We start from the raw sequence: 24,633 nt of genomic DNA, 5'->3' as shown, positions 1-24,633 counted from the left end.
CATCATATAAGCATATCATGGCTTTCTTGAAAGGAAATAGTTATTAAAAATTAACCCGAACTCTAACAGTTATCTCTGAAATGCTTTGAAGTATGCGTATAAAGTAGCATCAAAATACTCAAATAGAAGTATGTCAAAATTGTACTTATGTATAGCTCTTAGTTACAGTCCAAAGCTGATATTTATTTAATGTCAGCAACATTTTGTGTCTCTGACCTTATTTAGACCTGGCTCGCCATGCTGCAGGCGGCAAATGTGCCTCTGAGACCTCCCACCAATCAGAGTTCAGGTTTTCACAAACAAGCACGCTGATTGGGTTGAGTGCTTAGAAGGCGGGATCTTTCAACCCAAGTCACAGTAGAAGCTTCGACCTACGTTTGTCAAGTTGTCGCTTGGACTAAAGAAGACGGGCAATTGTCTTCAAAATAAAAGCGCACAACTAAATAAGATTACTATTTCAGAAATCAGGTGCTTGATGTACAGATATTTCCATGGAGATGTGGTTCTTAGAGCCACAGTGATATATTTATTACGAAAAAAACTAAGTGGGACACGTATTTGTCAATTACGTATTTCAATGAGAATTTATTTAGAAAATACTAAGCGGATAGCGTTTGGGTTATTTTGTGCTACTTTGCAGTACCGCTAATCCAACTTGCCGACAGGCGCTAGGCGAGAAGTAATGTGAATTTGGGTAAAATTATGGCATCTAAACCTCTGAAAACACGGCCCATTTCTGTATTTAATCAGCTGTTCGTTAGCAGGAGCTTTCTACTTCTTAATCGGTGAAGTCAGAGCGCCGGACAATGCTAGTCAGTTAGCCTGGGGTTGTTGCTAGCTGGCTAAGGAAGTTAGCCAGTTAGCTAGCAAGCCGCGTCAGCTTGCTGCTCTCTTGTTTCGCGCATTTCAAGCCTGTCCACAGACCTCTGTAACTGTTAAACCGGTACCTAAACAAAAACGTTAGATTTTAGCTTCACTAATGTCAAATATAAAAGAGTGAAGCTTCCATAATCCGCTTTTAAAATGAGAACTCAACACAGTTTCTCCTAATCGGCTGGTTGTCTGCCAACGCTGCTCTTTTGTTTTGACAAAGGAAGAGGACTTGCATTTCTTTCTATTGTTTTTTTTTTAACATCAGGTTTTGGGAAAGTTTCTTTGGCCATTTTTTGTTTGTTTTGGCAATGGCTCCACATAAGCAGAGCTCCTCAGGTGGAAGCCACCCTGTGGGTTTTGGTCCCGGAGGAAAAGCCAACGGGTTCTACCAGTCGTCCTCTGCTGTGGCTGCAGCCAAGAAGCCCAACATGCAACTCATTCAAGCCGACCACGAGTTGTTCCTGCAGGCCTTCGAGAGTGAGTTGCTGTCATCCAGTCGCACATTAAAAACATATCAGTGTTAGAGTTTAATTTAAGGTCACAGGAACCTTAACAGTGGCCGTGTGGAAGGTGGAAGATGAGGGGCTGCATAGCTGGAGGAACAGATCATTTTATAACTTAAAATTACCATCGACGAGCCATATCCTGGTTAATACTGTACACTCTGATTTCAGCCATGATTTAGTCCATTTCTCCTAATTATACGTGTTGTAGTGCTGTCATACTTTACACTTTTGCCCTATAACTTGCAGCCGCAAGGCTGTCTAGTTGTGGTTACGAAATTAAAAGGTTTTGGGACACATGCAGATTATTAAATCACCCTAATCTATCCGTTGCTGGTGTTTAGCCTCATGTTTAACTGCCTCCTAAACACTGCTCCTAAAATAATCCTGTGTTCTGTGACACAGGATTATTTTCTGTAAATCAACCAGTTAAATTTTTAATATTTTTTTTACTTTACAAAAATGCTTAAATAGACAAAGTCAAAGTTACCTGACCCCAAAGTATTGCCTTCAGATTTTTGTCTAAGGGGAAAAATTGAAATATGAAGCAGAGAAAAGCAGGTGAATCCTCACATTTGAGAAGATTTAAGCAGCAAATGTTTGGTATGTTAACTTAATAAATGACTTGCATGATTAACTTAAGTTTTCATTCATCAAATGGATGATTGTGTCAGCACTAAGCCCACTGAGGTCCTTGTGTTATTTGCTTGGCTTAGTGCTTCTTTAAGATTGAAAATTGTCACTTTAAACTATTAATAATAATGTGCAGTCATGTACTGATGCTGTAACTGTATTTATTTGCAGAACCAACCCAAATCTACAGGTTCCTCCGCACAAGGAACTTGATCGCTGTGAGTGTTGCCTTTTCTTGAAACACATGATTAACCTTTGAGATAAGAGGAAACATTTCTGTACCTGTATGTTGAAGCACAATCGTAACAGTCTTGTTTTTTTATCTTTCCTGTTACATTTCAGCCCATATTCTTGCACAGGACACTCACCTACATGTCCCACAGAAACTCAAGGAATAACGTCAAAAGGTAAAAAAAAAAAAAAAAAATTGCGTTGCTTGTGTGCATTGATAATGGCTTTCCCATGCTTCACAGTTTCTGTGATGTAGTTCATTGAAAACCTGTAGGCTTAGAACCTGTGTTCTGGGTTATCTTGCTGCTTGTGTCTCTTTATGGTTTAGTTTCTTTCAGTTTTAAGTTTCATAAATGTATGTTGGATTGAAAAGTGGTGCTAAATAGTTTTTCTCTTGGGAAGCAGATCAACTGTTATCATGAGTGAAAGTTAACTGACGTGTTGGCTGCTGTAGGTGGGGGCAGGCTGGATCAGTTAAGGCTGAGACAGCAGAGAGGTTTTCAGTTAGGCTGCTTTGCATACAGACGCTTCACAAAAAAAAGATCCCTCTGATACACATGGGACTGCTTGTGGTTCAGTGTGCACTAAAGGGGCGTGTTGAAATGCAGAGGGCTTTCTCTGTCATCGTCACGTGGATGTTAGGTTGAAGAACTGTGTTAAAAAGCTTGAGCTGCATAATCACAAATGGCACAAACTAACAGTGGACCAAACTGTCTTTGACTTGTTAATGAACCTTTTTGTCTGTTAAGGCAGTGTTCCTGTTTGTGTTATGACTTTGACTTTTGTAGAAACATGTAATAACTTGGCATAAAAGTAGGATATTGGAATTCAGTAATTTCAGTCTTAGAATTGGTACCAAAGCTCAGGCATCACGTAGATTTCTAATCATGTTTACCAGCTGATAACTTCCAGTATGAACACACAAGCTGGCAGCAGGTGTTTGTTCTTTGTGTCTTCCAGCAAGATCTTTATATGCAAAATAAAAGTTTTTCAAATGTAGATTTTTTTTTTTTGTTTAACTGAGTTTATGAATCTGTAACAGCTCCTGTTTTCTTTTACACTGCAGGTGCTTATGTAATATTTTAAAGATTATATTAACAAGTTAACTTTTAAGAAACATTTCCTTATTATCATCATTAGTGTATTATTATTATCTTTTTGTTTCCTAAGTTTTAACATAAATTAAAAACTGAAAAAGACATAAATATGATGGAAGATTTATCATTTTTATTCATTCTATTCTTGATCATCATTATCTGTATCTGAAACACCACAGTGTAATCATCAACATGTCAGGTTTAGCGCTCTGTTTTTCAGTCCTATTTTAGAAATGCACCCATCAGACTGGAACTCTTTGTGGTGCAGTAATTTCTGCTCATTGCTCTGGACGTGGTTGGGGATTAAAAATGGCAGCCGATAGGTTGTGTTAGTGGAGGTAGTGAACCAGGTGACGTGTCTGCTGCTCGGCTCAGTTTCATTTTGTGCTGCACTCGTGCATGCTTCAGTCACATGAAACGCAGCTTGTGATCTGAGATGAATAAGCTCCACACAGGGCCTCTGCACTTATTAACTGTTCACAAAGCACGAATACCTGAAAAACATGAAGTACAGAACAGAAAGGCAGAGGGTTTCATGAGCGAGACTAAAAGTCATTAATCTTCTATACGTATTTGATCAGAAACTAAAAATTCGAACTGGTTTAGTGGTGGTTCAAAGCATTCTTTGCTGTGGTGGGTGTATAATGTGTGTCCAGCCAAGTTTTCAGTCTCTTTATAAAAGTCTGCGACCTAAGTTTGATCTGTACAATCAAACTTTCTGAGCAGTACAAAGGTTTTCTCATGTATGGCCTTTTTGAAAGTGCTTTTTTCAAAATGAGTCCATTTCCTATCCAACCTGCGCTCCAATCTTTTTCACGTATGTATGTATGTAAAGTAAAATGCTTCCATACGTAAAAATGTGGATGTTAAATAAATTTTAATTGGTTAATCCATCCATTGATTCGTTCTTATCCAGAGCCAGGTTGTGTTTAGGGTTTACTTGACTTGATGTTATATATTCCTTGGAAATGCAGACAAAATGTAAATATAAATAGTAAATTCATGCATTTGATAAGTAGAATTACTCACTAAGAGCATAAAAATCAGAAAATCATGTTTTTCATATGTTAACAGATGTGATAGTGAAACAGGTACTGAAAATGAAAAATGTCTCAAGTCTTGAATTTAACTTGGTGAACCCTGCAGAAACCCTCGTACAGTAAAAATCATTTCCTCCTGGAGACATGTTGGTGAGTAATGTACCAGGAATGAGATGCTGCACATTTTTGGTTGATGAGGTGTGTTGGTGGATGTTGTTGTGTCGGAGTAAAAGCAGTGTTTTTGTGTTTTGTTTTTCATTAAAATGAATGAAGCAGCTTTTTTAGTTTTTTTTTTAAGGCCTCTTTAATGTCTGTCTGAATTCAGCCTAAAGATCTGAGGCTGGTTTCCTGCATTCTGCAAAGCTCTGAGCAGCTTCCCAGGTGTTCTTAGTTACTCTGCCTCATTAGGCTTCTCCTCAGGTTGATGCTCGACAGAGCCTGGATTTATGTGGGGTCACCAAAGTCTGTACACTAATGGGTGCAATATGAGCCAGGTGGGTGTGCTTTTTGTTTAACTTCAGTTCGGCACACAAAACCGCACATGGAGCTTTTACCAACTTGGATTATCAGCTTGTGTGGTGTGTAAACAAAATGTCACAGCTAGCAACAACGTCTTAAACAGCACGGACAAATAAACCCAGATGCCATGGCTTGTCATGGTCGGATCCACATGGCACATGTTCTGTACCGTCTCTGGCGGCACTTAAAAACAACGGTAATCAAAGTCAGCCTCAGCGGGCTGCTCGGCTGTTCCCGCTTTGTATCGAGCAGACGTTTCTTCAGTGACAAACATTCAGCACGTGACACTGATATATTCACACGGAAAACAGAAATCAGGAAAAGTGTGATCAAAAGGGTAAAGAGCTGATACAGAATCAAGTGCACAGACAGGTTTAGATTGCTGCATGTCCTGTATGTATGTAGACATATACATGTGTCAGGTACCTAAACGCCTCACAACATTTCACTGTCTGCTTTGTTTTACAGGTTATTGTTTTTGAAGTTTATTAGAATAAAATCATACAAGTTTCAAACAATATGGTATGATATATAGTATTTAATGCTTTTCATGTAGAGCTGCAGCTAACCATTATTTTTCTTATCAGTTAATCTTCATTAGAAAACGGAAAAAAAACTCTTCACAGTTTCCTGGAGGCGAAGTCGTTAAATGTCTTGTTTTTTCCAAAATGACTTGTTTGGAGGAAAAAGTTATGATGCACGATGTTGGTGAGTGGAGGAGAATGTGTCTCCAGAAGAGCTGTGACCCGTCACTGGATAGGCCTCTCCCTGTGTGATGCTGGTTTACTGTCTGTGGGTCAGTGAGGGATTAGTGGGTGCATGGCTGCTAACTGCTGCTGTTTGTCTGCTTGTACAGGAAAAGCTCCAAGGTTGACAATCTGCTGTTCAAAGTGGAAAAGATGAGGGGTGAACAGGAGACTCACAGGTAAACACCCAGTCATCCCCGACCCACTGACGTGGATCTGTGTTGTTGTTGTTGTTGATGATGATGATGATGATGATGGCGATGATGATTTTCTTCCTCGGCATAATAAAGCTCCATAAGAAGCCCTGAATGTTTGTTCAGCAGATTTCAGAAAATGTGGCAGCGAGGCCACGATCCAAAGCAGAGCTGCTGAGTTTTTGGTACAGATGCAGGAGTTTGAAAAGGTTTTGACATTTGAGCTGTTTCAGTCGGTGTTTTCTGCCGTTTAAATCTGATGTTCTGTTTATTCCTGGGTTTCAAAAAACTGCAGAAGAACATCAAAGTAATACACCTGTAATGAAGACAGATTAATAAACCAGTTTCTGATCTGTGTCATGCTGACCAAACATCACCTGTGTGACTTTCTTCTGTTTTTCCACAGTCTGGCCTCGAATCTGCAGCTCACCTTTACTGGTTTCTTCCATAAAGCTGGTAAGTTTGTCCTTCTCAGCGTCCGTCCTTTGGCTTTTTTAGATAAAGTCTTTCCTCCGATTCATTGTGACTAACAGGAAGTCGTTTGTCCTGGCGTTGTGTTTTCAGGGAAGCCGTCTCAGGACTGTGAGAATGAGCAGAACTCTGTGTCTCTGGAGGTGCTGCTGGTCAAAGTCTGCCACAAGAAGAGGAAGGTGTGTGTGATGATCATGTGGTTCTTCATCACAGGACGGGCGTCTTTTACTTTCATATCATTTCCAGGTACCAGTGAAATGCGCTGACATTTCCTCTCCTCTCCTGTCCAGGATGTAAGCTGTCCAGTGAAGCAGGTCCCTACAGGGAAGAAGCAGGTTCCACTGAACCCAGACACGAGTGCTGGAGTCCAGGCCAAGCCGGGCTCCTTCCCCTCCCTGCTGGTCCCCAGCAGCGAGTTTGAACCCAGCAACTCTCACATGGTCAAGTCTTACTCGTTACTCTTCAGGGTATCGCGGCCTGGATCCCCCCGAGCACAGATCAACGGCCTCTCCAACGGAGAGAGTCACCACAACAGAGGTCAGCAGAGAAAAAACAGAGACACACAGACAATCACTGATCTCTGATCGTGTATTTTTAAAGATCATTCTGGTTTATTTCAGTATGGATTCATTACAGTGGGTCACACTGTCATAAAACAGTGACATCGCAAAAAAGAAAAAGTTTGACTTGGGTGATGGATGATCCTGTAAAAACACTGAGTGAAATCAGCCTGATTCTGATACACATGCTGATGTTTGGGCTCTTTGCAGCCATCGCTGACACAGTCACACCGATCGGGTTTTTAAACTATTGTCTTCAGTCTTTGTGTCGTGGAGAAGAGGAAGATGTCATTGTGTGTCTGTTTCAGACTTTACAGAGGAAGTGGTAAACAGGAAGAGGAGGAGCTCCTCTCTCAGGGAGGAGGGAGAAACCACATTTGTGGCTCAGATGACTGTCTTTGATAAAAACAGGTGAAGCTCACACACAAACACACACAATCTGACACGCACAAACTCCTCAGACGCACAGGAAAACACAGTTACATTCTCTGTAGCAGAAACATGAAGTGAGAAAATGATGTGTGTTTGTGTGCAGACGTCTGCAGTTGTTAGATGGAGAGTATGAGGTGTCTATGCAAGAGATGGAGGAGTGTCCTGTCAATAAGAAGAGGGCAACCTGGGAGACCATCCTGGACGGAAAGGTAGGGGTGTGTGTGACAGAGGACGCCTCTAAAAGAAAGTTAATCTGGTTACTGGTCATGTTTCTAATAACTGAACCTAATGTTTATCTTGAACCTGCCTGCTCTGTTTTTTGTGCAGCGCCTGCCTCCGTTTGAGAGTTTCTCCCAGGGCCCCACCCTGCAGTTCACCCTGCGCTGGACCAGTGACTCGTCGGATCGCTCCACCGCGCCTGTGGCTAAACCTCTGGCCACCCGCAACTCTGAGACCAACCAGGACACCAGACCCAGCACCCTGAGAGCCACGCAAACCCTGGGTGAGCACAACACGGAAACATGTACATTTAAATAGTAGAACAAACATCTGGTTCGGTCTGTGTCTTATTAGCTGGGCGGTGGTGGTGATCCTGGATTTCTCCTTTGTGCTGCAGCTCTGAAAGAATCCATCAACACTGACGTCCAAACCAGAAGAGAACAAATCTCAGCAGAGCCCAGACAGAAACTACGCATCCTCTACCAGGTCGGTCTCACCTGATATCTCACCTGATATCTCAAACAAAACAGAGGCCAGAATGTTCCTGCTGAACGACCCTTTGTGTTGACAGTAACCACTATAGTCTTATTGACCCCGTGTCTAGAAATTAGACCGATATCTGGGTTTCCCCTAGACGATGTCATGAGGCCGTGTCTGAACCAAATCAAACATGCAGAGTTCATGCCTGCTTCACACAGCGATTATCAGGCATTTCTCTCCTTCATTCTTTACACAGCTACGTTCTGTGTGTACTGGTGTCCTTGTTTGTGTGATTCATTGTGTTAAGACTCTAAATAAAGGCAAAAAACACTTTATTGTTAACAGTTTGTTTCAGCTTGCTCACATTCACTGTTTCTGTTGTGGGTTCTTTTGTTGTTGTTGTTGTTGTTGTCGTCCAGTTCCAGTACAACAACAACACCCGGCAGCAGACGGAGGCCAGAGACGACCTCCACTGTCCCTGGTGTACCCTCAACTGCAGGAAGCTCTACAGTCTGCTCAAGCACCTCAAACTGTCCCACTCCCGCTTCATCTTCAACTATGTGGTGAGATGTTAAAGTCAAAGCAATAAAATAATATATACAGGCAGTCATCCTAGCTGTACTGATGATCGCCCTGTTCTTCATCTACATCTGAAGACGTATGTTCATATATTGTGCTGGGAATCGATTCTTCGCTCATTTGCATTGAGAGTTCCAGTCTGAGTCTGATGTTCCTCTTCATTCACACACTCCCCTCCGTGATCTTTGGCAGCCCCATCCCAAAGGAGCAAAGATCGAGGTCTCCATCAACGAGTGCTACGACGGTTCGTACGCAGGGAACCCTCAGGACATCCACAGCCAGCCGGGCTTCGCCTTCAGCAGGAACGGCCCCGTCAAGAGGACCGCTGTCACCCACGTTCTCGTCTGCAGGTGCCACTGATTTTCTGACTGAAATTTAATTTTTCAGATTTACTTCCTGTCAAAGATACCAAGAATTTCTGAGAGTTAACCAACTGTCCTCACTCTGTCCTCGGCCCAGACCCAAGAGGACGAAGCCGAGTCTGTCTGAGTTTCTGGAGTCGGAGGACGGTGATCGAGAGCAGCAGAGGACATACATCAGCGGACACAACCGCCTCTATTTCCACAGTGACAGCTGTGTGCCGCTCCGGCCTCAGGAGATGGAAGTGGACAGCGAGGACGAGAGGGACCCCGACTGGCTCAAAGAGAAAACCATCAAGGTTGGTTACAGACAGCAACGAACTCGTGTTTAATCCTGTGCCACAAACTAAATTCAATTCACTTCCATTGTTGTGGTGAAATTTCAGAGACATGGCTCAAATGCGATCTTTCTAAATGGCCTGTTATTCTGTTTATTTATGTGGATCAGAAAACTCTGAATCTGTCTAAAGACAACTCTGCTCTCACTGCAGCAAATCGAGGAGTTCACTGACGTCAACGAGGGGGAGAAGGAGATCATGAAGCTGTGGAACCTGCACGCCATGAAGCACGGGTGAGCACGACGCAGCGAACACCACCGTTTTAAAATAACCCTCACAACCTGTTGGTACAACGTGAAAATGAGCTGAGCAGAACACCACTCTGCTCGACACTGTACGACCGTTCACTGTCACGTAAACACATTAACCAGAGAACAGCCAAGCTAACGCTGATCTGATGTGATCTGCTGAAAGCGAGATGCTGTTACCTGTTTGTGTGATCTGCCGTCTCTCATGTAAACATAGTAAGTGATGCATTTTGAAAATGAGCCGTTATGTCGACTCTTCTGTCTCCGTCCAGTTTCATAGCAGACAACCAGATGAACGAGGCCTGTCTGCTGTTTGCCGAACAACACGGCGCCCACATCGTCAAACACAACCTTTGCCGCAACTTCCTGCTGCACCTGATCAGTATGCACGACTTCAACCTGGTCAGCACGCTGACCATCGACCAGGCCATGGCCCGGCTACGCCTCATCCAGAGCCAGGCCGCTCAGAGAGACAGAGAGAGGGAGGAGGAGGAAGAGGAGGACTGGGAGACGGCCGTGGAGTCCCAGCCGGAGCTGGAGCCGGATCCTGATCCCGATCCGTCTGAGTATAAGCCCTGTAGTGACAAGACGAGCAACGGCTGCGTGGAGAACGGAAACCAGCGGGAGGAGGAGAGGGGAGGAGCGGCGACACAACGAATACTCAGCAAGCAGAAACTCTGCGGCTCTGCTTCGGTGTTAAACTGAGAGCCACAAAGATCCAAACAGGACGTGAGTTTGGCAAATACAGGCCACACACCAGAATCAACAAAAAGGCGACAGACAAACAGGTGTGAAAACACACACAGGTTACTGCAGGGATTATGTTTTCATCAGCAACAAGATGAACTTTGAATCACAGAAGTCGTTTGTATTTTGTTTTTCACACATTCACATTGAAGAGACGCTTCAGAGGCGTTTATCGTGTCGTGACTCATGAAAGTGAGGAGTTCAGAAAACTTGAAGCTTTGAATCATTTTCTCCTTTTTCAGAAATACAGTGGTGCCGCAGTGTTTCCTCAGATTTCCAGCCCAAAACTTTATTAACAGCAAAACGATGACGTGAGCACGAACCAAACTCAGCCCTCAGACTTTGTAAACTTCCAGGATGCGACTGATGATGTCCTGTATTTTCTAACTGTCAACAAATCCCGTGAAAGGACTGAAACCAACAGCTGCTCACTCCTGTTTTTAACAAACAGGAGGATGTGCTGCTTTCATTGGGACTATTTTCAGAGGAGGATTAATCCACATTAGGTGCTCGGTATTTGGGGCAGCAGGACGGTGTGTGAGGGACTCAGATGTTTCAGGCTTTGTTTGCTGGGTCTTTGAGGGATTTGTTGACAATAAGAAAAATAAAGACTAAAGTAAGACTGACTGTCAACAAACTTTTTGTAATCCTACAATAATCCAGTTCCTGCAGATGCAGCTTTTTTAAACTCTTAATCTACATTTCACCTGTAGCTTGTCGACCAATCAGATTCATTTTGTGCTCACTCCATAGTTTTGTAATTCTGCTGATTTAACTCATTTCTGTCTTCCTCAGTGTGAAGCACCAATCAGTGACCTTCCAGACACACTCAGCTCCACCAAAGGTTTTCATTCATCACTGAGCACGTGTACGTGCACGTTAGTATCACAGGTGTCTGACCAGGTGTCCAGGTCTCTGATCAGGCCTTCAGGTCTCTAATAAGGTCTCTGGGTCTGTGACCAGGTGTGTCTGCAGCCTCTGCCACCATGAGTCCACTTTAGTGTCTGGCTGCCTGAACTCGGCTGCAGCTTCACACACTTTACCGGTTTTTAATTCTCCATCTCCATCAGTTTATATTGATATTTATTGTGTTTTTTATTTTTCTAATTTCTGAAGTTGATTGCGAGCGCGCTCAGACTGCTGTGATCAGAGTCCTGGATCCGTTTACATCTCAGATACTCCAGTCTGAGGACTCCTCTGACTTTCTGTCACTGGGATAAAGCTGTTTACACGTGCAGACAAATCAACAGGATTCACCAAAAACCAGATCAGTACTGGGACACTAGTGGGCATGTACTCATGCTTCCAGTACAGCTTCTACTACTGGTGCTAGAACTTTTTTTTTTTATTCCTCAGAAACACTCGGTGGAATCAGTTAACACTGCCAGAACTCACAGAGGTGGAGACGCGTCGCTGCTTTCTCGGTGCAGCTGAGCACAGGACAACAACCGTGTCCCCCGCTTCACGTTCTGCCTCCTGTGAAAAGGGGTCAGCGATGTCCGGCTCGCTCGGAAGGCTCCGAGAAACGCAGCCAGCTTCTCGCAAAATCAGGGCACAGCACAAGCAGGAGAGTGTCCTCTGTGACGTCCGTTGTCGTGTCAGTCGCTTGTTTAGTTTTGTTGTAGTTTGTCTGATGCTGGAGGTGGAGGCGGGTTCGGGTGTGGGTCCGGGTGTGGGTTTGGGGTTTATCCGGGTGCTGGTTCCAGTTTCTTTGATGTGAGAAGCTGCTGCTCCTTATGAACTGAATCCTTTTTGGCTCTGGGAATTTCTCTTGTGCTAAATGACTAATTTTACTAAATGATCACTAATGAAACGAAGTGATTGAGGAGGAGCCTGAAACAGGACCCAGGGAAAAGCAGCAACATGAACTGGAGATGCCGTAGTTTTGAAGTTATCCTTTGTTTTTTGTTTTTTTTTGGTTTATGTTTCCTCCTCGTTGTTGCCCACTGCTTCTGTTGTCATGTACATAAGACTCTGTGAAACTCTGTGTAATAAATTAGCTTTTGAATACGGTTGTTTGGAGACCTGAGCGCCGCCCGGGAGGTTTCGTTAGTTTCTTAGTTTACAGACCAAAGGGGATGAATTTGCTGCAGATTTCTCTGATCTTGTTTCGCGTCTCCTGTGGAAATATTTCTTGTTTTTGTAAAAAGAAACAAAAAAAAAAGATTCAGATTCAGACTCAGGCTGCATCTCTGAACCATCTGACCCGGTACCACAGCCCACGAATGAGTCGTACTTTGGTGAAACGGAGGAAGTACAGTGCAGATGCTGGTGCTTGTACAGCTCCACTTTGATCAGCATGAGCCTCCAGATGTGGCCAGCTGTCAGGACTGGCACTGATGTAGAAACATTGTGAGGTTTGATGGAAACAGGTGGATTTATGGGTAACCCCGCTCTTTAAAAGCTTTACATCAGTCTGAAGCCGCTTGGGTTCATGTGTGATGGTTGTGAGTGACGTGCAGAGCACTTTGTGCGCCCGCTGTTGATTTAAAGGGTTTTTTTTTTTTTGTTCATTCACATGAAACCAGCAGCATTTTGCACAGGACGAGAGGAGCCATGTCAAGAAAACGAGACTTTTCTTCAACAATGATGTAAAACCAGCTGAGGCAGAATGGTTTTCTATTAAAAGAACAATTTTGAACAACGAGCTCCTTTTCTTTAAACATTTCATTTATTACAGGTATGAACAGTGATCACGTGACACGACGAGCTTCAAAATACCTCATATCAATGATTTTGTCCATAGACTGTATAAGACATGGACGTAGCACCCGTGACGTCACCCATTGGGGAGTCGGTTTTGTGACCAAACCATGGGCGTTTGAGCTGCGCCATCTTGGATTTTAGTGGGAGTGCAGTTTCAATATTTGGCGATGAGGCGGTTACTCTACGGGTCAGCCGGCCGAGAACCCGCCCACTTAGCTCGGAGCGCCCGCGGCTTTCACCGCTGTCTCCATCCACTATCCACTTACAGTTACAGCAGCACACAAACAACAGCAGCCGCTGACTGACGGAGCTGCTCTGTCCATGCAATGTCGGACTTTTTAAACAGAAAAATGAGACCAAATAAAATTGTAGCCTAGTATTCACACAATAAACTGACTCTGAGAGCACGGAACACACCGCAGCAGCGTTCCTAACATTAGCTGCTCCGGTCCTCTATCTGTATCAGCAGCGACCAGAAATCGGCAATTAAGTCATAAGCTAGTGGCTAAATATGCTAATACATGCTAATTAGTGCAAACATCCAGGTAAAATAGTGAGAAATTTACTTACCGAAAAAACTGTAACACAGAATCCTTCGACGGTCGGTTAGTACAGTCTACACTACAACAAGCCATACTGTCACAGAAACCTGTCCGAACACTGGCAAACAATCACGGACACTGCAGCCCCTGCCAACCGCCAGAGGCCTCTGGATGTAGCCGCCTAGCCCAGCCGATGCTTTAGCAAAGAGCTAACTGCCAGTGCCTGTCTATGGGGCTGGTACTCAACGTAACCACGCCCTAATTAATGTAAGAATTTTAATCCTAAATACCCCACCAATTGAAAAGTTCAATCACGTCCAGTGGCCACAGTGTGCAACTACGTCGTTTTATTTTGATAATTTTCTGATTGGAGTTTACAAGCACGACCACATTCTGCTGGAGTTCAGCCAGTTTGTTTGTAATGTGATCTTCATGATCTTCAGTTTGTGTAAAGAAATGGAAAACTTTTTAATACCTTATTTTATTTTTGAGGGAAGTGAATCCAGCGTCTAAGACTTTCAGGAAGAAGAACCTGAGACAGTGCACAATGATCAGTTTACAGAAAATGATCTTTATTGAACAAAATACCAAAGATGACGTCAGTGAAAGCACGTGCAATGCAAAGCTTTGACCAGCAGGTGTCACTGTTTTGAAACAACCAGCTGTTTCCCTCCTTCAGACCAGAGGAAGTCGCTGTGAGGTTCTGTTCAGTGGCGTCAGGGACCATCAGCTGGACCCATCCCAGACAGAGCACTGACCTCAGATCAGCAGAAAACCAAGGACACGTCTCAGGGGAACGTCACTGAGAGCCTGTGTGTGTGGGGGTCCTTCAGATGTCCTTTTTCGCTTCATCAGCAGGAGACAAAGAGACGTCTCAGCAGAGGACAGGTGAGAAACCCTCAGACATTCACACTTTATTCAGCCTCTGCTTTCCAAACCTTTCCCAGGCTTCTGATTGGCTCAGAGCTCAGGTGAGTCACGCCGCTTTGTGTCTGTGAGGAAGCTGGAGAATGAAGCCGTAAACAAATAAAGCAGGAAAGAGACGTTTGCAGAGTTTCTTTTTAGGCCGTAAGTAAATAATGAAATGAATGAAACCCAGATCTGGACGAGCAGCAGTATCTGGACGGGTGAAAGCATCAATAGAAACATTTGTAAAGATTTGCTGCTTTTTTTGTTCACATACAACAAGAAAAAAAATACTGAATGAAAAGTTCAGACTTTAATACTTGAGGCTTTTTATTGCAGAAACTGAATTCAAAGCTTTTCGAGGCTTTTTGAAACCTGGACATTCCTTGTGTTTGTGTGACAAACGAGACAAACGCAGTCGTCGTTTTATATCTTTTAACTGTCCTTGTGATGTTTCACGTTTATCTGTAGCTGGTGGCGTCGTTCCCCAAACTGCTCCCGAACGTTTCACTGAGCTTCTCCTGTACTGTGGTGAGATTCTGCCCATTTCTCCAAACTTCAGACACTCAGGTGACGCTCAGGTTTGTGTTTTTGGTGAACTGTCCCTTTAAACGTCTAAAACACAGGAGCAGGGGTGATTTCACAGTCAAGTTTTTTTTGTTAAAATAAACTAATTAAAAAAAAAACACCAGCAGGTTTAGAAGTTTAAACCCTGTAAAGATTCTCCTCCCGAAAAACAAGCTACAGACAAAAACCCAACGTTTACCATCTTGTGTGTTTGTTTACAAAGGTGTCACACTGTTAGTTTGTCTACATGAAGACGATGCATAGAAAAAAACAACAAAACTAAAAACAACTCTTCCCCTCTGTGAGGGAGACGCCAGAAAAACAAAAGCTGTAAACAATGACCAACCTCATAAGAAACAGAAACTAAAAGCCAGGACGATGTGATGAACACAAACATCAGTCCTCCAGCACTGAAGAGGAGCTGGATCATCGACCCGCTGGTTCACACGTACAGAGGAGAAGCAGCAGAGTGTGGAGGACCGACACCGACAGGCAAAGAGTCTGGAAAAACCAGGATCGGTCGCGTCCCTTCCCTCCAAAGACAGAAGCTGTCCCACACACATGCACAGGAAACAGACGATAACTGAGTGTTCAGACCAAACTGAGCTGCTGCTCTGTCGTCCTGATCGGGGGAAGTTGAACTGATTCTCCTGATTTTCCACGCTGACTCTCGCCGTCCTGTAAGTGCTTCGGATGTAAAAGGAAAAAGGACAGAGGGAAAATGATTAAGCTGAAGGTAACAGAGCCCGTGTGAGGAGCTCCTCCGCAGACTGAAGGATCCGCTCCCGCTTTAAAACACAAGCACTTTCCAGCCGGAGTGGACGAAAGAGCAGCCGAAGAAGAGGCAGTCCACCGCCCGGTCCACCGCCTGGTCCACCAGCCAGTCGAACACCACCTCCCGGTTCCCCGAGCCGATGGTCACCCTCAGCTTGAAGTTGCCCCCCTCGCTCAGGTTATTGTTGCTGATGGGAAACACGTTCACCAATTCCATGTCAAAGGTCACGGCGGAACCCACAGTGATGGCGGGCAGCTGGTTGGTCATCTCTTTACCGTTTACGAATACAGCACCTGAGCGGAGGAACATCGGACAATTTAAATGAACAAAACCGACGACCTGCCACTGACGCTCACTTCACAGTGTAACACCGCCAGCGTCTGTGTGTACCATTAGTGGAAATGCAGACGGCCTGGTCTCTCTGCAGCGACTCCGCCCCCTTCTCGTTGTTCACGCACACGCCCAGACTGTCCCTCCGATCCATCTGACCCCCTGCAGTGATCCTACAAACACAACCACACACCAGTCACATTAATGGGGTCGTTACATAACGACAACATGTTACGAATACACTAATTTACACATTTGCTTCAGCTGCAGAGAAAAACGTCACGAGTGTGTGTGTGTGTGTGTGTGTGTGTGTGTGTGTGTGTGTGTGTGTGTGTGTGTGTGTGTGTGTGTGTGTGTGTGTGTGTGTGTGTGTGCGTACTTGAAGGTCAGTGTCTGGCCACAGAAGTATGTGGGTGCGTTGGAGTAGAGGACAGGACAGGGTGACTGGGAGGACTCGTTGCGCAGGGCGATGTTTCTCCTGCTGCTCAGGATGTAGCCCTCAGTGCCCGGACACCACTCTGATATAATGAAAGGACAGAGACACACACACACACATTAATGGTAATAGTTTTTTCAGAAATACCTGCTGTCTTATTTATCGTGAAGTGTGTCCTTGGTGTGTCTGGAGCGTCGACTTGACGCTGCGTTACTTCTAACTCAGTGATCACTTCCTGCTGCTGCTAAGCAAACGCAGGAAATGCCATCACCATGTGTCACTGCTGTCGTCCAACATTTTTTGTGTTTTTTTTTTCAGTGGATCAGTTTTTCAGAGTCTGCATGAGTCAGACGACAAGTCTCCACCTACCATGTGCTGCCAGTGTGGTGTATCCCATCTGTGGGATGCTCCAGGGGCTCCACTCGGTGCGACCCTCTCCGCGGGCACAGACCCTGAACAGATACTCCGTGTGAGGGTCCAGGTGGAGAACCAGAAACTCACAGTCCCGTCCAACGTAGGAATCCTCGTACTGGCTCCCTCCGCTGCCAGACCGCCGGTGCTGCACCCGATATTCCGCTGCTGCAAAGTCCTCATCCACCTGACACACACACACACACACACAAAACAGCAAGGATGCTGTTACATAAACATGTTCACTGCGTGTGTGAGTGTCTTCTTTGTGTTTGTGTCCCTTTCCCTTGCCGACCTTACACCAGCGGACCAGGATGGCACCCGGTCTCTCCTGCAGCTCCTCTATCAGGACGGGTGGGTGGGAGGAGACGGAGCCGTGGCGGGAGACCCTGTCCCTCAGCAGCCCCAGCAGGGAGTCGTCCAGCTGGGCTGAAACACACGGCACATCCACCAACGCTGGTACCTCTGGTAGACTGGAAAACACACAGGACCAGTTAGAAACCATTTCAGTAAAGTGGATAACTGCAAGCCGGTAACACAGAACAGAGTGAGGGTGGGTCGTCAGACATGGGCTCGCTCACTCTCTCCTGAGAACAGAAACACCTGCAGTCATGAGGAGTCAGTGTGTCCTACCTGTCCAGCTGGATATGCATGGCCTTCTTGGTGAAACTGCCCAGTTTGTCCTCTTTCTCCCCAAGACCACAGCGCAGAGCTGCTTCCCCTGCAGAGACAGAGCCTCCATTCAACACACTTTCTTTCTTCTCTGAGTGGAAGTGAAGGTAACTGTGTAGTTTATTTCCTGATTTGAGAGCTGGTCCATAAAAATGTTTTAGTATCACGTAACAAGAGCAAAAAGAGCTTCGCTCTCCTGCTTCATGAAATAAATGACCCACCTTCTCTCAGCAGCTCGTCAGCCTGGCCCACCCCGTGCTCGATGAGGCTCTGACAGTCATCCAGCGGTCGGACGCTGTCGGCCTCGATGGTGTCCACCTCAGCCAGCAGGGTGGCCAGTCGCTCCGTCAGCAGCCGAGCCGCTGCTGCCTGCAGCTCTGTAAAGTGCCTCCGGAGGGCCTCACGGGCCTGACCCGAGCTTCCCCGAACCTACGGGACAAAAGAGGAAGAAGGAAAAACAAGGTGAGGATGTGAGTCTGTGGGGCAAATGTGGTAACTAACTCTCAGGGTCCTGATCGTTTGTTAAAAGACAAGGTTTCTGCTCTTAGTCTTTCATATGCAGTCCCAGAAAAGTCACCTCAGAGAGTGTTTGTTTATTCAGTTTTTATTTGTGATCAATCTGCTAACCTCTGGGGCGTGTGGACGTCCACACAGGGACTGCACAGACAGACACTATGACCTGGTCTTTATATGAGAGACACACTGCCCTCACTGACAAGCAGCTCGTCAGGAAGCTTGTTGGTTTGTCACCAGAGGTTGAGACGTTTCAGTTCCTGTCTCCAAAACACACTTTTATGTGTGCACATGCGCACACACATAAAGCCCCAAGGATTTCACAATGAGCGTACACTGAGACAGATAGCAGGAAACAGAAGGCTGATTGACAACTGCTGCACTGATAAAGCCGGGACAATATGGATATGAGAATGGAAAACACACCACACACTGGGTTTTTGCCAGAATACACATTGAAGTGTGTGTGTGTGTGTGTGTGTTGCAGACACAGGACATTTTCCAGTGGCGACAGTGCATCACTTCCTGTCGACTATCAGTACGACACAGACAACCAAGGATCAATATTTTGGAGTTGGTAAAATAACAGTGAAACTAAAAATATGACCAGAAATCATCAGATAATCCAAACACGGGAGGAGATGATCTGACATCAGGTGAACACAAACAGACGCAGGGTTTTCCCAAATGTTTGGACGACTCCTCTTACAAAGACCAGATGTCGCAGTGATAGCTTTGTCTGAGATTTCAAACACACACGTTCTGATATCTCCTCTCTTACTCTCATTGTTGTGTGTGCGTGTGTGTGTGTGTTTGTGTGTGGTGTGTAATGTTTCCTGGATTCCTATGATCTGGTGGTGAGCCATGGGAAAGAAGGGGGTTATGGGAAATTAACCCTCCCTCATATTCAATCCAAAATAACGTATGAGGGAACAGCTGGGGTTGGGTGGAGGCAGTCTCAGACACACAACACACAGAAAAACGTACTGTCCGAGAGACAGTAAAAAAAGTTAGAGCAATAATCAGCGTGTAAATATACTTTTACCAAACTCTGGCATCAGATCAGTCCTAACATTTAAAATAAGCTGAAATGATACAGAGAGAGAATCAATAAGTGATTTCACATCTGAATTTGAAATAATAACCGATAAACTAAAAGGATTCTGAGCCTCGTGTTTCTGGACAGAATCTGGCCGAGTCCCTTTTCCTCACTTTCCCTTCCTTCATCTCTCCTTAAAGGCGTTCTGTCCGTCCACAGCAGCAGGAAATGGCAGCATTGTTTACTGTGAGCAGCTGGATGGGTAAATCTAGACAGCAGGAGGAAGGAAGAGATAGCAGAGAGAGAGGGAGAGAGAGAGAGAGAGAGAGAGAGAGGGAGAGGGAGAATACTCTCTCCTGGGATTCAGCTGGGTCAGGGGCTAACACAGTGTGTGTGAGAGTGTGTGTATTTCAAACACACAGAGCTGGTGGTTAGGGTGGAAACCCATCGTATCTCCAGAGGAAAACACACTGGCTGCAGTAACATGAGCATTTTTTCCTTTATGAGAGAAATGAACAGAAAGTTTACAGAGGTCAGGAGCCGGAACGTGAATGTGTGGACGTGTAGGGGCGTGAACACTCTGCCGTACCTGTTTGCGAGCCTGGTTGAGGCCATGCAGGCGCTGCTGGAGTTCGCTGCGGTAGTTCTGAGCCGCCTCGATGCTTTCTTTGGCCTCCTGCAGCAGTACGTCCACCTCCACAGACATCCTCCCGCCTCCTGACACACACGAGACAGGAATATTTACAAAACACAGCCAAGACGCAGCGCGACCTGACCCGTGAACAGGTCGTGTCATTGGTTAGACAACAGTTTAACTTTTTTAATGGAAAAACTTTCATTTTTCACTATTTCATTCACTGTTCTGCGTGAGTATTGATTGTTAACATGGCCGACCATCGATTAAAGAAACCGCTCAAACGTTTGCTAACCTGCATCCTCCATTACAAAGACCACAAGGTACGACTCTCTCCGTGCAGAGCACTTTGACTGATGGAAATGTGTGGCAACAAGAAAACCACTTCCTACAGCTGCCAGCAGCCAGTCAGTCGGTTAACTGTGCTGCTTTATGCTTCTGCTTGGTTTCAGTAGCCAGCAGTGTGGGATCAGACTGTCACTGACCTTTACACAAAATAAGACTCAGTGTGGTCTCCCCCCCTCAAACACAAACCTTCCAAAATAAAACACAGAATAGGTGAACTTATTACGCAACACTGACCCCAGATAACACTCAGCGAAACCCGGTTCATTCGATACAGAGTCACTTTAATAAGCTCCTTCCTGTGACCTTAACATCTGTTATCAAAGATCACTGAAATAATGCTACGTCTGGTTATTTTGGCCGCGTGTTAATGTTAAAGCCGTTCAGTGCTTCATCAACACCAGCTCATCTAGTTTGAACAGGTACGAGAGCGATAACGTCAGCGTTAACGGCACCGCAGTCACAAACACGACTACACAAAGGCTGCAGCACGACACAACACTTTTCCAACAGATTACACAACACCTGCTGATATCCTGCCACAGCTCTCTGATTATTCATTAGAAAGCATCACTCCGGGTTGAAAATACTCAAAAATACACTTGAACAAAGGTGATGCAACATCCAGCTCTAAAACAAACACGCAAACGTTCATTAAATAATAGCATGAAATGTACAAATATATTACTGATACACCATCATACCCAGAAACTCCGAATGAACTTGACATTAAATACGGGCAGAAGAGCATGGAAATCTGTGTTCGCCGCGCTTACAGAGTGAAACCGAATATGAGACAAATTTCCTTTTGCACTACCCTAAACGTCTTCCTGTCACTGATGTCTATTTTTGGTGAAAGAACCAAGGGGACTTGAAACTCCAGTAGATCATTTGCATTATGAAGTAATCAATTAATCGTTAAGCAATTTTATCAAAATTTGTTTCAGTGACAGTTTTTCAATCAATGCATTTTGTTACTGTTTTTATTATCATTAATTTATGTATGAGTTCTGATTTAAACGTGAGAGACGGGGCCACATATGACTGTCAGGTAACTGGAACGTAACACAGAATGATGCTTTAAATAAGCTTCCTACAGCAAAATGATTCAGTCTTCAGATGGTAAAATATTCAAATGACAGAAGCTTAAAATGAACCTTCTTTTACAGTCAAATCGTTGGTGACAGTTACAACTTTTTAATAAAAACATCCGTCGGTTCTAAATGACTGAATTCTTTTAATCTCACGCAGCAGGTGTGAAATCAGCTTCGTCCTCCTCAGAGCGGTGACACAACCTGCCCTCCTGCTGTGGTCGGCCATGCTTCCTTCACAGCATCTAAAGAGGAAGTCACTAACAGGCGTCATGCTTCTGCCACATACAGTGTGCACAGTATCGCTGCGTGGACCAGGAGGGCATCTCCCTCTGCACCGTGGTAAACACAGCACCTCAACATTAAATCCAACATGAGTTCACGGAAAATACAGATCTGTGAAAACAACTGACTGCAAGGTAAACACAGTTATTCACAACCTCCAAATCTTTGCCTGTGATCTACACAGTAACAGACAGCTTTCAGTCAGACGCTCCAGCATTTATACACACATGAATGCAAATGTAGAGCTGTAGAATTATGCAGGCATGCACTCACTCGCTCACTTTCACATAAACAGCACCCACCACGAACACTGCCCCCCCACCCCACCTCCTTCTGCAGCAGCCTGTAGTCCAGACAGAACAGCCACCACATAGATTTTCTTTTTCTTCCTCTAAAAACAGTGCCTGCCCTCTCTCCATCTCTTTAATCCTGTAGTGTATAATCCCTCTTTCTCTCCACAACCTACTAAACACTAAGTGAACGTCGGGCGCTCAGCCAAGCAAACATCAAGCTAGTTTTCCTATAACACAGAAAAGCTCTTGTCTATTGTATGATACGGGTGTGGATACTAACTAACTAACAGAAATCTCCTTCTGCATTTCGTTTTTTATGATTTTGATGTAAATATGCAGCCTGACAATAACCAGCGCTGTCCTTTTCAGAGTATTTAGGTCAACCTGCATGGGAAGATGTCCCACTGTCCCGCTTTCACAGATCTGTCAGACAAACAGTGTCAGAAATATGTGCTTCCCTAAAACTGCAGCACCAACACAAACCAGCTGAGGCCTGAGGGAAAAGTCTCACTTTTGTTTGAGGTAAGAAATGTCATGTTCATGATGTCTCCACCCAACACTGGAGTACTTCACAAAGGGGTTTTGTTGTGCTGCTTTTGTGTGTATTTGCTTATTCTGGTTATCATTCTGTGTTTTTGTATTCTTCTTAATATCCATGAGCATAATCGGCAAAACTTAAGTTTCTAAAATGCTGTTTTTGATGCAACAAAGTTGTTTTCTGACCATCTACTAATCAATTAATAAACTAATCGTTGCAGTTCTGTATAATAACACAGGCTGAACTTTGCTCAGATGTTGATAAGCACCTGAATGTTTCATGGTTTTGTGCCCAATCTGAAGCCCACAAGCTTCATCTTTCAATAAATGTGATCAGCAAAGTTTACAGAGACTCCTTCAGACACGCTGCACATGCTCTGACTAACACGAAAGCTATGAAAGGCACTCAAGTGCAAACCGACATCATTATTATTAGAGCAGGCCACTGACGAAACGAGACAACAAGAGACATCGGACATGTCTAAGCTCGCTCACATCAACTTCCGTATTTTGTAGTTATTTTCATCGGGTTAACCCTCCGCCTGCCTTCTTTAAGTTCAAGAATATTGAATGCATAGTTACATAATTCTCGCAGCGTGATTTCTCATATTTTCGTGCTGGGATGAGACAGGTCGATGGATCTAGTCCTGATAGTCTTAATTTGTCTAGTGTGTGGAGAGAACTCCCAAACTCCGCTTCAAAATCTCCTAGTTTTCGGTTGGCGCCATTGTCAGATAACCCACATAAACGACAGTAATGTAAATAAAGGTTTTTCGAAATAAGTAATGTATTTAGGTAAATTCGGCGTAGAAACTTCTCACCAAACGATAACATTTATCCACGAAATGTCGCATTTAATAGGTGGTTCGCGCTGCTGGTTAGGGTGTATTTTGATGGAAGACGATGATGACAATGACAGACGAACTAGCGAAAAAAAGTTGCCAGTATCAGCTGTAAATGAGACCGAAAGAGTGCTGCTGGTGTAGCGGAGAGTTGATATAAAGCAACATGTTCTGAAAAAAGTATAAATATGCCAGTTAGCGGGACATTACCCCCTCTGTACTGCGTTAGTCGTTAGCTTCTCTAAATAACGTTATAAGACAAAGTTGGGGCTAGCTTGTGGCCAAAAGACAATGAAACTCGGAACATGTCTGGGAGAGCAAACAACGCGAACGAAAATAACGGCAAATCGGTTAAATGTATCCCTCCCCTCCTTTTGGTGTTGAAAGAGTTTCCAAACGTACCTGTTTTATTGCTTTCTGGAGGCCATTACGTCCCGAAACTTGTGAATCAGCTCGAAGCCGCCGCCACACCACCGCCGCAGGATACGATGAAGTTTTGCTGAAGTCCAAAAATGACACTTTGGAGGCTTTAAAGAAATCAGCCAATCACGGGCAAGATCATTTCGATCGACAGGAAAATCAGCCAATCGGATCGAGGCGTGCTCTATTTCCCCGCCCAAATCCACCTCCCCTCATACTGAAGTGTAACTGATGAAATCAATTGATAAGAGTCCAAATCCAAGAGCAACTGCATGGGGGTTGTAGATCTGCAAGCCCCAGGGAGCTTTGGGGCTCCTTATCAGCTGGTTCTGTATAATTAGATCATAACGTTACACCGTTACTAAAGCACAGCATCAGCTATGACTGGTCCTCCATCTTGACCTGGTCCTGCAGAGGGACCCTGTGTGAATTTCAGGTTTCAAGACCTAAATTGTTTAAATTTTTTTTAAGAGTAATTACAGGGTGTCTGCAGGTCTTCAAGAGTCAAATAACACTGAAGTCTGTCTGAGCAGCTGTCTCAAATACAAAGAGTCAGTGCAGCTTTATGTACTCTTCATAATGCAAGTCATACATTTTGGGTGCCATGGATCAAAAATTAAAAATACGTTGCTGGAAGAATTTACCAAAGTAAAGTGCAGTGAATCAGGGGTTTATCGGGTCCAGCGGTGGTTTGACAGTCAGTGTGGACAGAGACAGTAGCTTCTGTCCTCCTCGGGTCTCAGCTGGGAAGACAGGCTCTGTGCCGAGTGATGTCGCCCTCTGATGGTTGGTAGTTGGTTGCTTCACTTTGCAGCAGGATGATGAAGAAGATGTTTCAGCAAACTCGGACCTCATCACGTGCACGTGTGTTGGCTGGAGTTCAGTTCAGTTCAGTTCCATCTGATTCAAACAAATCATCAGACATACATTAGCTCAAGGCGCTTTACAGAGTAAAGTCAGGACCTTACAACATGACAGAGACAAACCCAACGATTCTCTCCACGAGCCAACACCTGGCGA

At 44.6% G+C, this 24,633-nt stretch overlaps 2 protein-coding genes across 4 annotated transcripts; one reads left to right on the top strand and one right to left on the bottom strand.

The window, feature by feature from the left end:
• Positions 1-649: 649 nt before the first annotated feature.
• Positions 650-12,916, top strand: LOC121198736 (polycomb protein suz12-B-like). Of its 2 annotated transcripts, XM_041063038.1 has the most exons (17): positions 650-1,350; positions 2,181-2,227; positions 2,352-2,416; positions 5,753-5,821; positions 6,243-6,292; positions 6,401-6,486; positions 6,598-6,844; positions 7,176-7,278; positions 7,403-7,508; positions 7,627-7,801; positions 7,916-8,004; positions 8,418-8,561; positions 8,770-8,927; positions 9,037-9,235; positions 9,428-9,507; positions 9,795-10,251; positions 11,065-12,916. In XM_041063038.1, the coding sequence occupies exons 1-16, from the start codon at positions 1,182-1,184 to the stop codon at positions 10,225-10,227; spliced, it is 2,220 nt and encodes a 739-aa protein (XP_040918972.1). In that variant the 5' UTR covers positions 650-1,181; the 3' UTR covers positions 10,228-10,251; positions 11,065-12,916. The 2 variants fall into 2 exon arrangements, with proteins under 2 accessions (XP_040918972.1, XP_040918971.1); XM_041063037.1 differs by having other exon boundaries at positions 9,795-12,916.
• A 1,152-nt stretch (positions 12,917-14,068) lies between these two features.
• Positions 14,069-23,706, bottom strand: crlf3 (cytokine receptor-like factor 3). 2 transcript variants are annotated; one of them, XM_041063331.1, is made up of 9 exons: positions 23,596-23,706; positions 19,756-19,883; positions 17,836-18,043; positions 17,576-17,663; positions 17,238-17,415; positions 16,901-17,129; positions 16,475-16,613; positions 16,156-16,268; positions 14,069-16,058 (listed from the first exon to the last, which is right to left on the bottom strand). In XM_041063331.1, the coding sequence occupies exons 2-9, from the start codon at positions 19,870-19,872 to the stop codon at positions 15,781-15,783; spliced, it is 1,350 nt and encodes a 449-aa protein (XP_040919265.1). In that variant the 5' UTR covers positions 19,873-19,883; positions 23,596-23,706; the 3' UTR covers positions 14,069-15,780. The 2 variants fall into 2 exon arrangements, with proteins under 2 accessions (XP_040919265.1, XP_040919266.1); XM_041063332.1 differs by lacking the exon at positions 23,596-23,706 and adding an exon at positions 20,850-20,935.
• Between the last annotated feature and the right edge of the window lie 927 nt (positions 23,707-24,633).

Source organism: Toxotes jaculatrix, chromosome 18 (genome assembly GCF_017976425.1).
Source record: "Toxotes jaculatrix isolate fToxJac2 chromosome 18, fToxJac2.pri, whole genome shotgun sequence".
Lineage (NCBI taxonomy): Eukaryota > Metazoa > Chordata > Actinopteri > Toxotidae > Toxotes > Toxotes jaculatrix.
Note: the sequence above shows the minus strand (reverse complement) of the source record. Positions and strands in the feature narration are given on the sequence as shown.

Coding starts and splice junctions, on each gene's coding strand:
- LOC121198736 (XM_041063038.1), top strand. CDS start 1,182: ATGGCTCCACATAAGCAGAGCTCCTCAGGTGGAAGCCACCCTGTGGGT. Junction 7,279..7,402: donor ACTGTCTTTGATAAAAACAG/GTGAAGCTCACA, acceptor GTTTGTGTGCAG/ACGTCTGCAGTTGTTAGATG. Junction 9,508..9,794: donor CTGCACGCCATGAAGCACGG/GTGAGCACGACG, acceptor GTCTCCGTCCAG/TTTCATAGCAGACAACCAGA.
- crlf3 (XM_041063331.1), bottom strand. CDS start 19,872: ATGTCTGTGGAGGTGGACGTACTGCTGCAGGAGGCCAAAGAAAGCATC. Junction 17,664..17,835: donor TGACGAGCTGCTGAGAGAAG/GTGGGTCATTTA, acceptor CTGTCTCTGCAG/GGGAAGCAGCTCTGCGCTGT. Junction 16,059..16,155: donor CGTCTGCATTTCCACTAATG/GTACACACAGAC, acceptor TCCTCCGCTCAG/GTGCTGTATTCGTAAACGGT.